Source organism: Alosa sapidissima, chromosome 24, assembly GCF_018492685.1.
Source record: "Alosa sapidissima isolate fAloSap1 chromosome 24, fAloSap1.pri, whole genome shotgun sequence".
Classification (NCBI taxonomy): domain Eukaryota; kingdom Metazoa; phylum Chordata; class Actinopteri; order Clupeiformes; family Clupeidae; genus Alosa; species Alosa sapidissima.
This window is the reverse complement of record NC_055980.1, coordinates 2857476-2867873: the sequence shown is the minus strand read 5'-3', so window position 1 is coordinate 2867873 and position 10398 is coordinate 2857476. Positions and strand designations below refer to the sequence as shown.

Below are 10398 nucleotides of genomic sequence, written 5' to 3'. Positions count from 1 at the left end.
GGAGCGTGCTTTTATATATTCCCAGAATAATGTTCCAGAAATAGCGTTCAATGTAGAATTCAATACATTTAAACTGTGCTATATTGAGATAAATAAAGACTTATCAGTTAGGTTTTCTATCAAGTCTGAAATCATGTGTAATATTTGCAAACGTCACCTTACATAAAGTCAATTGTACTCAGCCGCTTCCTCTAGCGAGAAAAGAGGAAATCGAAGGGGCAAGAAAAATACTACTGTAATATCCGAATGCAGAAGGCCCTTTGCGGTACCGGTACATAAGGAGCCAGATGAATAGCTCAAAAGGACATAAAGTGATGCGCATAGGTAAAGAAATTGCATGTTGCAAGCAAACTTCCATTCCTCTTGTGACAATAACAATTGTAAAGAGTCCAACCAAGCGTTATGGTAGAAGTCCTATACGAATTTTAGTTCTGTTGTCATCTGCCGTTAGTCAGTAAGCGCAAGTGACTGCCTTCTGCCTGTTATCAGGAGTCCACTGTATTGGGCGTAAACCCCTTATTCATGGTTTGCAAGTTTCTGACAGTCAGTTGTGTGTCATTTGAGATTAAATTGCAGTAACTGCCCTGGTCAGTTCTTAATGTAAAAGTATTGTTGACAACCTCCACACATACACTGCCTCTCCATAGCACACTGAACACACCAGAAGACATGAACATTCTGCTTCTGAAAGAACCAAGAGAAGGGGGGAATGGACCAGATCCATACATCAAGGTACATGCGGATGGAGTTGTGCCCATAGTCTCAGAGCTGTGGTTAAAGATCAAGCTTAGGTTGTAGTTACAAGGATTAAACTGAATGCATTACCCTCATCAGAATAAGCCTAGTCCTTTCTGTGATTATTTTTAGGAGCTGTCAGCTTTTGGACATAAAGCCACCCTGATCCCTGTGCTCTCTTTCAAATTTGTGTCTTTAGACACATTATCTGAAAAGGTTTGTATGAATTGTTGTGCTGTCCTTCAAGTTGATCTTGCTACCATGATTGTACTGTATGAAAAATGGATTTGACTATGTGACTGTGTGAGGTAAGCTCTTCTCACCGCTTCAATTGGCAGGTTTTTCAGCCAGAGAAGTATGGGGGACTTATTTTTACAAGCCCACGAGCAGTGGAAGCAGTGAAGATGTGTTTAGATGCCAATAACAAGAAGATGGGTAAGATATAGAAGGAGATATATTGTTCCTCTGAAGTTCATTTATTTGCACCTTACATAGGCCTACAAAAGTGATTTATTATAATTACTTACAAACCTTAATCACCTATTCTTTCACACAAACATACGGGCATTTATGGGCGTTTTGGGGCAGTAACCAGGTATGCCATGCATTTGGAGGTGCAAACAAATGGTCAAATCAACCAAAACCTTGATTTTGTTTGCACCTCCAAGAATGATATTTCTGCACATAAACTTTAGTAAAAACAAGCCTCCATGTCAAATTAGAAATGCCAAAGGTATCCACTAGATGTCAGCCTTAACCTTATAAGGCTTGTCAAATTCAATATTCAGTGCAGATATTCCTATCTATTCTTTACTGTTGTTTTTTTTTTCTTTATTCATTAACCGTTTGTATTTTGAGTGAAACTAAGTGCTTCCTTTTGCATTAGAATGGGAGAATTTGAGGAACAAATGGAATGCAAAAGCAATCTACGTTGTTGGGAAGGCTACTGCCTCATTAGGTAAGATCCACTCTGAGTAATTCACTGTTTATTCCTATTGGCCTAACATAGCTTGTCAAGTTGATTTAAAACAAAATAGCCTATGTGTCTCATTCACACATATTCTCAGATTCCTTTCATGAATCTGTATGTATTTCATTTTAAATAATATTTCATGATGTGCGCAAATTGTTCAGTGGGGTAGACAAAAAGGTAATAATCTCCTGTTATGTAAACCCAGCTGTGGCGGTGTGACAGGAGAGCCTGTGCTGTAGTGGCGTGCTAGCACAGTTCAGTGCTATTCACACTTCCCTGCTGCTTCCTTCTTCAGTACATTAGCTAATGAGCCGCTAATTGAAGAGGCCTGATGCTGCACAGGCACCTGCACACTTGTGGAATCTATTGGTGCAATTACCTCATGTTCTAGTGAAACCAAGGGCTGGAGTTAAACAGGTCACAGCGTGCTGTCGAAGTGCGAGAGCCTTGCCAATCACCCATCGTGTTTGTTTCCTTTCATTCACTATTGTTTGGGCACCAGGCGCAATGTCCATGTTAGGCCCCAGCACCTGATCACTACCTGTGCCATTTACGACATTGTGATTGCTTGTTTTCTTGAACTGGGTCAGTCATTTTCACTGCAGAAAAGCTTTAGACTTTACTGAATTTTTGATGGAACAGTGATAACTACAAACATGTTTACACATCAAGACGGATATGTTGTATTTTACTTTCACAGTTTGACATCAAAAGTAACAACTGTAAAGCTGGTTAGAGAGGACTGTGTGCAATGGCAAAATATGAATCTTGAGACATGATTCTTCTAGAAATGTTCAATATTTTGCCTCAAGTGTTTTGTGATGTACACTGCCTGCATGGCGTGTAAATAATGAATGATGTATTCCTTCCTTCTTTTGTTATGGTTTTCAGTGGAGGAGTTGGGTTTATCCCCTGTGGGAGAGGACACAGGGACTGCAGATGTTTTGTCACGCCTCATTCTTGAAAGTATGAAAGCAAATTGTCATCTCTGCTATAGCTATCCATAAATGCATTTTTTTCCAACTATTTTCATGTGCTGTATTAACTCTTTATGTAATGTGTGTGTGGCAGGGGAAGACCCTAGTATAATGCCACTCTTTTTTCCATGTGGCTCCATCAAAAGGGAGGTGTTGCCAACAGCACTGAGAGAAAACCGTAAGGGCAGCTCTTTCAAGTTGATGAAAAGGCCAATTATGCTTTAGGCAATGTCTGCTTAAAAAAAGAAATATAATATATTTTTCTAACAGCCCCTAGTGATATGCCTGTCCTTACTGGCTGGTCACAAATATATTTGTGCAGCATAATATACACTGTACATACCACTTTAGTTCAGGGATTTGTGGACTCATGCAGACTAATTTAATACCCTCTGTCCTGACAACACAGCAATATTCTGAAACTCACAGTGACTAACTCCCCAAGGGCAACTGTAATTGCCAGCTATATATGTCGAATATAGCTCTGCAAATGTGAGTGTTTTTACTCGCCTTGTTTTTCTTGTTTCCTTCCTCGGAAGGGATCCCTTTGGAGACCTGTACTGTCTATCAGACAGCACAACATCCAGACTTGGAGAAAAACCTGACCAATTATTTCACCCAGCAGGTAAACAGTAAGATATGTAAACACACCGAGAGTCTCCACTACACAGCCATGAACACTATTGGCTAGGTCATTATTAATGATATAATGCATTGTTTAATTATTGAGAGGAGACGAGTAAATAATGTTGGTAAATAATGGAGACCTCCCACTGTGACGGTCTCTTGCTTTTAACCTCTGTATTGCTCTCAGCTGCAGAAGGTATTGATTCTGCCATACATTATATAGTATACCTACTATATTAATACCCAGAAATTCAACACCAGTGACTCTATGACACCGCTTTCAAATATAATCCTACACATTCCATGCATAAATGAATGCAGATGAGTCCTAGTCTAGTAGACTGCAGATACTTTTATTGAACCCTTACTGATTTGAAAGCTTATGGCAGCATTTCAGGATGTCTGTTCATTTTCTGATTTGTTCTCCTCCCAGTACTCTAATTCAGAGCTCATCTGCAATTTGTGTCAGGATCAGAATGAAACCAGTTGTGCCGTTATGTTTCATTAACACAATGTTAAACCAGTTGTGTCATTATGTTTCATAAACACAATGTTGCACAAATGCGCTTACAGGGTGTTCCTGCCAGCGTCGCTTTCTTCAGTCCGTCGGGGGTGAAGTTCTGCCTGGAGACAGTGCGGAGGCTGGCCGGGCCTCAGCTGAGCCAGATTAAGGTACTGACCACACTCCCCGCGGAGATAAATGCCCACCAGCGGCACTCGGCTCTCCAGTGTGCACAGGCTCTCAGGGCAGCAGGCATCAGTGTAATTGCTGGATGTACATGCACTCTCACAGCAGCTGCAAGCCTCCGCCAGCGTTGGCGCAGACACGGCCCTGCTGGCATACTGATCAACACTTACCAGCACTCCTCCAAATCAATCCTTAATGTTGTTTAGCTTTTTTTCTCATCAAAACTCAAGGAATCTCCATAATTGTAATTGTGAAAGATGGAGTGGGGAATCATTACATCACATTACACCCCAACCTCTTTCATTCCATCTAACTTGTGATCGTTTCAGCTGCCTTTGTGCATTTTGCCTAAACAATCTCCCTTGCTTTATGCCTGTTTAGCAGTCAAACGCTGTACATGAAATTGTTGTCTTCCCTGTTGTCATTGTTATTACCTGGTGTATACGTGATATACATTAACTTTTCTTCTTGTTCCAGTTTGCAGCCATCGGCCCCACCACAGCAGATGCTTTGTCAGCAGAGGGGCTGCCTGTGAGTGGCTCTGCAGAGAAGCCCACTGCTCAGCACCTAGCAGCAGCCATAGCTCAGGCCCTGTAGAGACTCAGCCATCACTTTCAATCACTCAGCACTCGATGGAGCCAACATAAATGCCCACACTCTTATATGCATATATACATAAATCTGTTACATAATTTAGATAAACTGAGACGATGATGACATTTCACCGAATATAATAATTTTTACCATAGATGCAGAGCTGCCAACCCTCACGCATTGGATTGAGGTGTGGAGCCAATCAAATGAATGAATCTCAGTCAATGCGTGAGTTGGCAGCTCTGTAGATGTACACACCGATGACCACCTTGCTCTAGCTGTTATAGGCTAGCAGCTGTTTTCAGTAGCAATGTGGCTCCTTCACCTCATATCGTGTACTGTTTGCTGTAGCCGTACATTCAGTATCAGTTTTTACTGTCACATCTGGTCCCACTGACAACTGATTGATGTGTTTGTTATTTATTTGTTCAATGTGAAATCTGATGCACTAGTGGTGTTGCACTACTGATGGGTTTATGGTGTTGTATTTTATGCCTTATTAAGTCTGTCATTTTTCCAATGATGATGAGGAAGATGTTGAGACTGACATGAAATTGCTTTGATTAATTTTCAGAAATGCTATAAAAATAAAGCATCCTTTCGTCCTTCAACATTTGTGTCTTATTTTGTATGATATCAACACGATTAGACTGGTTGCCTAGTTACAGTACACTTATATTTAATGTTGTCCAGTTTTTGAAATTAATAACCCTTATAGGTCTAAATTAGAAATAGGCTAAACCAGTTCAGCGTTCGTTTGAAAATGAAAAGAATAAATTGTGATGACTTTTATGTCTACATTGATATGGCTCATCTTATCCTAACAAATTCTACAGGGGTGACAGAAGTTCTCGAAAACTTGCCAAGTTTTTGGCAATGAGGTGTTGGAAAGGGGAGGATGAGAGGCTTTTTACTGTGCCAGTAGGTTATCCCGGAGGTGGAGCATCCGGTGGACGCATATAATGCAAGCAGAGTTTACAACTTTGCAGTGAATCCTTCGACACGAACTAGTCCACAGTACTATCTTCTGTTGTAGACTATACGCACACAACGATGCTTACACTTGTACAGCTGATCTCTTTCTTTAGTTCGACCATCATCGGCGCAGGGTTTGCGGAGAAACTCTTCCATAATCGTGACCATTCCGATGTAGTGATACCCCCTTCACATCAAGCAGAGCTAATTACGGATAAGGACACAGCAGAGGTAATGTCGTCTTCTATGTTAGTAGGCTACTAGTAGGCTAGTTGTTTGCATGCCTAGTTTGTGTGATGATTTTCATCAGTAGGCCTGCGACGACTAGGTGATGACATGCCAAATTAAATGGGCCTTGCGTTATTGAAGGCCTTCTACTCACAAGTACACTCTTAAAACTAATGTGTTGTCCCTATCTGGACATAGATATGTGTTAAAACAACGCAAGTTGTGTTGTTTTCAACACATACGTTTTAAGAGTGTAATGAGTTTATTTTAATGTAGGCATGTAGGCAAAACAAGTTTATCACCAAGTCATGTCATACATTAATCGTTTGTCACTAAAGTTGGTATTGTAATGTTAATTTTTCCAGGGTTTTCTCTCCAAATATGGCTTCATAAAGCCGGTAAAGTGGGAAGACAATCAATGGGATAAGGATGAATCATCAGGAGACTTTGCCTCTGGAGACATGATGTCCCTCATCCAAGAAGGAGACCGTACATTGTGGTCAGGTAATGACAAAGACCCCACTGGGAATACACAGTTCATAACCGCTCTCAAGGAGTTCCAGAGGGTGACAGGCTTGCCTGTGACAGGCCTGTTTGATGATGCCACCAAAGCCGCCATGAATAAGCCACGCTGCGGGGTTCCTGATAAAGAGGCAGACTCCAACACCACTGCTGAGCATAATACAACCACAACGGATGGGGACAGCGGTAAGCACAGTAACAGCACTGAAACTGACCAACAACAAATCAAGGATCCTGATAACAGAACTATGGATACAAAACAGGACCATACTCATAGTCGGAGGCTCTCTCGTAAGAAACGCCACTTGGCTGCCTTGTTGGGTAAGAGCAGGAGAAGAAGGGAGGGAGAGACGGGCTACATGGCCTTCTCTAAGATGCTGCTGAGGTGGAGGCTTATTGGGGAGGGCTACAGTAGCCAGCTGTCCATTGACGATCAGAGGTACATCTTCAGACTGGCCTTCAGGATGTGGAGTGAGGTCTCTCCTCTCAAGTTTGTGGAGGATTCACGCTCTCCTCTGGAGGACATTGACATCAGGCTGGGCTTTGGAACAGGTTTGGCATATGTCACATTGTTTCTGGCATATTGGTACATTTTCACATTTCAATGTTACCCTCCATTATGGGTGGCTTACACAAATAATTTGTTTTGTTTTATTAATCCTATTAATGCAGTGTATGAACTGCATCCCCTGGCTCAAATTCACAATTTGCATTTTTATTGTGAGGTTTTTTTGTCTTCAACCATTCTACCCAGATAATAAGTAATTTAATCCACTCAGTGTAGTCCACTTCTGCCCTCTAATGAATCAATTCTGTTTAATACAGCCCTTTATATTCTCTCCACAGGGCGACACTTAGGCTGCACTCAGAGATTTGATGGCGCAGGGCGGGAGTTTGCTCATGCGTGGTTCCTTGGAGACATACACTTTGATGACGATGAACATTTCACCGCCCCTAACGCTGGGGACGGGATCAGCCTGCTGAAAGTGAGTCCATGACGCACGTGCCACAATTCAGTCTTTTACAGAGCAATTCAACTATGTAGGGAATATAGTTTACTTCTGGCTTGACTTGACTTGTCTCTTGGCACACTGGAACTAAAATGAGTTCATTCTGTGAAAGCTATAGTTGGATTGTAGAGAAGGCAAACCGAATACTCACAAGGCTGAGAGTCCTGGCTCACATGCATTATATACTGTATGCTGATGGTACATACTGATGTACTAATACCAAATTGTATTTGGCCAAGCGGTGATTATTTTGAGTGTGCCTCCACAGGTGGCGGTGCATGAGATTGGTCATGTGCTGGGTTTGCCACATATCTATAAGCCTGGGTCCATCATGCAGCCCAGCTACCTTCCCCAGGAGTCCAGCTTTGAGCTCGACTGGCAAGACAGGAAAGCCATTCAGCATCTTTACGGTACAGCATGCCCCTGTCTTTAAAGCCTCCCTCTCTCTTTAGGTCAAATCTATAATCAGTGTAAATCTGCTGAGAATGTGCTTTGTGTTACACAAACCTCAGAAACACAGTCGAGAAGGGAAAATAAATCCTTATTGCCTCAATGTGCCCCATTGATGACGTCAATACACGTCAGTCGAATCTTATCTTAATTTCTACACCAATTCTCATCACATGACATTATGCCAGATCATAACATTCATATGCGAATCAGCCTTTGTACCAAACCACTATGTAAAAGATCTCTTCAGATTACAATTCATTAAAGATAATAATCTGTATAGCCCAGGAAACCAAATAAAGAATACAGCAGCACTTTCAGGCCTGAATACATCAACATATAATTTGATGTTCCATCAAACCTCTCTGCCATTAATTTGAACATGAATGTAATCACTTCTGAGCAGCCTGCCATGCGTCTGCAGTGCAGCCTGCAGTGCATCTGAATAAATAAAGACTAGTCACTCAGATTAAAGCACATTCAAGTAGGGCTAAATTTGTGCTTTGTATAAGACCCAACTACCAGAACATATATTCACAGCGTGTGCTACTGTTCTCAGCAATAACAACTCACACTTATTTTCCATTTTTATACAGTACTATCCATATACCATACTATATATACTATGCTATGCCATGCTATTGCAAAACACAATGTGTTTCTTGGAAGCCTCCATCTCACTGCCTCGCTCACTCTCTCAATCCTATAGGCAGCTGTAAGGGTCGCTTTAGCACAGTGTTTGATTGGATCAGGAAGGAGAGGACTCCCTATGGGGAGGTGAGGATCCGTTTCAACACGTACTTCATGCGAGATGGCTGGTACTGGCTGTATGAGAACCGGAACAACCGCACACGTTACGGTGACCCTGTGGCTGTACAGGTGGGATGGCATGGCATACCAGCCAGCGGTGTGGATGCGCACGTTCACGTGTGGACGCGTGGAATCGATGCCATCTATTTCTTCAAAGGTAGGTTAATAATCTATCCCACAAAACCCCCCAGGTCCCAGGTCATGAAATATGAGCCCAGGAATGACCATGGTCAGTGTTATAATGGCACTGCTTATTGGAATGAAAAGAATAGCTGAAAATAAAGCCGAGGTTTCCCAGAGCACTGTTTGTCTGCCACAGAGCGACCTTGGCGCAGCTGGGTTTTCAGCCTCTTGATTCTCCGCAGCAGTGCTGTCAGTGTGTAGTGGCACTGAATAGCTAAAAAGATGTGCTGCTCTTGTGCAAATGCTCTCCAACACATTGGTTATGCCGGGCAGGTACTCAGTTCTGGAGATATGAGAATGAGAATGACCAGGTATACACAGAGGACGAGGAGGGTCAGCGCTACCCCAGGCCCATCTCCGCAGGCTTCCCTGGGGTGCCCAGCCCCATCGACACTGCCTTTTATGACAGAAGAGATTCTCACGTCTACTTCTTCAGAGGGGCACTAGTAAGTGCATGCATCTTTTTTCTACAACCTCATTTCAGGTGTGAAACAAAGAGATTTGGTCACAGCATTAATAATTCTCACAATACTTATGTCAACAGAAATTCTTTGATGAAAGAACATGTAGTAAGAGTACCAGTAGTAAGTGCATGCATCCTTAACCTACAACCTCATTTTAGGTGAAAAGAAAAAGATTTGTTCACAAAAATATTAATTCTCACAATACTGTACTTATGTGAGCAATATTATTGACAGAAATGATTTCCTGAAAGAACATAATTTTCATTTTTTCATTATTATGCAGTTTTGCATTGTAATTCATTTCTATTTTGCGAGGACAACCAAGATAGAAAGAACCTCTTCTGACATATTTTTCTTTTGTAGGTGTATGCCTTTGATGTGAAAGCCAAGCGCTTGGCAATGGGGTACCCAAAGAAGATCACACAGGTGTTCCCGGCAGTGTTGCCTGGTGACCATCCTGTTGCTAACCTGGATGTAGCTTACTTCTCTTACACACACAATGCCATTTTCCTACTGAAGGACACCAGGTACTGGAAGGTGGTTGGCAGCAGAGATCGCAGGAGGAAGCCTTCACTGCCTTACAATAGCCTACTGCCACACCGGGAAGTTGACCAGCAGTGGTTTGATATCTGCAATGTCCACAGCACCGCACTGAGGATAGCTCGCAGGTGAACATCTGTGTCAACATACAAAATGTTCTGCCAACCTTTAGGACTGGTTAAGGTGTTGACATTTGCTTTTTGGTATCCATTTCAAATGGGAACCCATTATGATCCCAAGAAAACAGTAGTGCAAATTTATATATCAGGGGACAAGCCCACATATCCTTCAACTCTGTCTTTATTTTCAGTGTTTATATATTATATATTATATGTATTAATAATATACTTTAAATGATTTCCAAGTATGTACAGGTTCTGTAAAAATATAAATACATGGACATGTTTGTACTGTATACCATATGTGGACAAAAACAGAAATGTTGGCTTTCTTAAATATAATTTATTAAATCATTTATTTTTGGTCCATTTGTTGTGTATAATATTTCACAGACTATATCAATGAAAGATAAATGAACAGCATGTTCTAGGTTGTTGGCTTCCCTCTGATAGCACCATATTTTGCAAATGGCCTTTTCTTAAAAGCAGAGTTTCTAATACTC

The 10398-nt window shown here is 41.6% G+C and overlaps 2 protein-coding genes across 2 annotated transcripts; both read left to right on the top strand.

The window, feature by feature from the left end:
- The first annotated feature begins 176 nt into the window (after positions 1-176).
- Positions 177-5205, top strand: uros (uroporphyrinogen III synthase). Its single transcript, XM_042082129.1, has 10 exons — positions 177-324; positions 648-732; positions 868-951; positions 1074-1170; positions 1622-1693; positions 2600-2674; positions 2780-2863; positions 3225-3310; positions 3886-3984; positions 4478-5205. The coding sequence occupies exons 2-10, from the start codon at positions 670-672 to the stop codon at positions 4595-4597; spliced, it is 780 nt and encodes a 259-aa protein (XP_041938063.1). The 5' UTR covers positions 177-324; positions 648-669; the 3' UTR covers positions 4598-5205.
- A 132-nt stretch (positions 5206-5337) lies between these two features.
- mmp21 (matrix metallopeptidase 21) lies at positions 5338-10120 on the top strand. Its single transcript, XM_042083274.1, has 7 exons — positions 5338-5800; positions 6163-6871; positions 7166-7305; positions 7598-7739; positions 8489-8746; positions 9046-9218; positions 9600-10120. Exons 1-7 carry the CDS (start codon positions 5648-5650, stop codon positions 9906-9908), a joined length of 1884 nt encoding a protein of 627 aa, XP_041939208.1. The 5' UTR covers positions 5338-5647; the 3' UTR covers positions 9909-10120.
- The last annotated feature ends 278 nt before the right edge of the window (positions 10121-10398 follow it).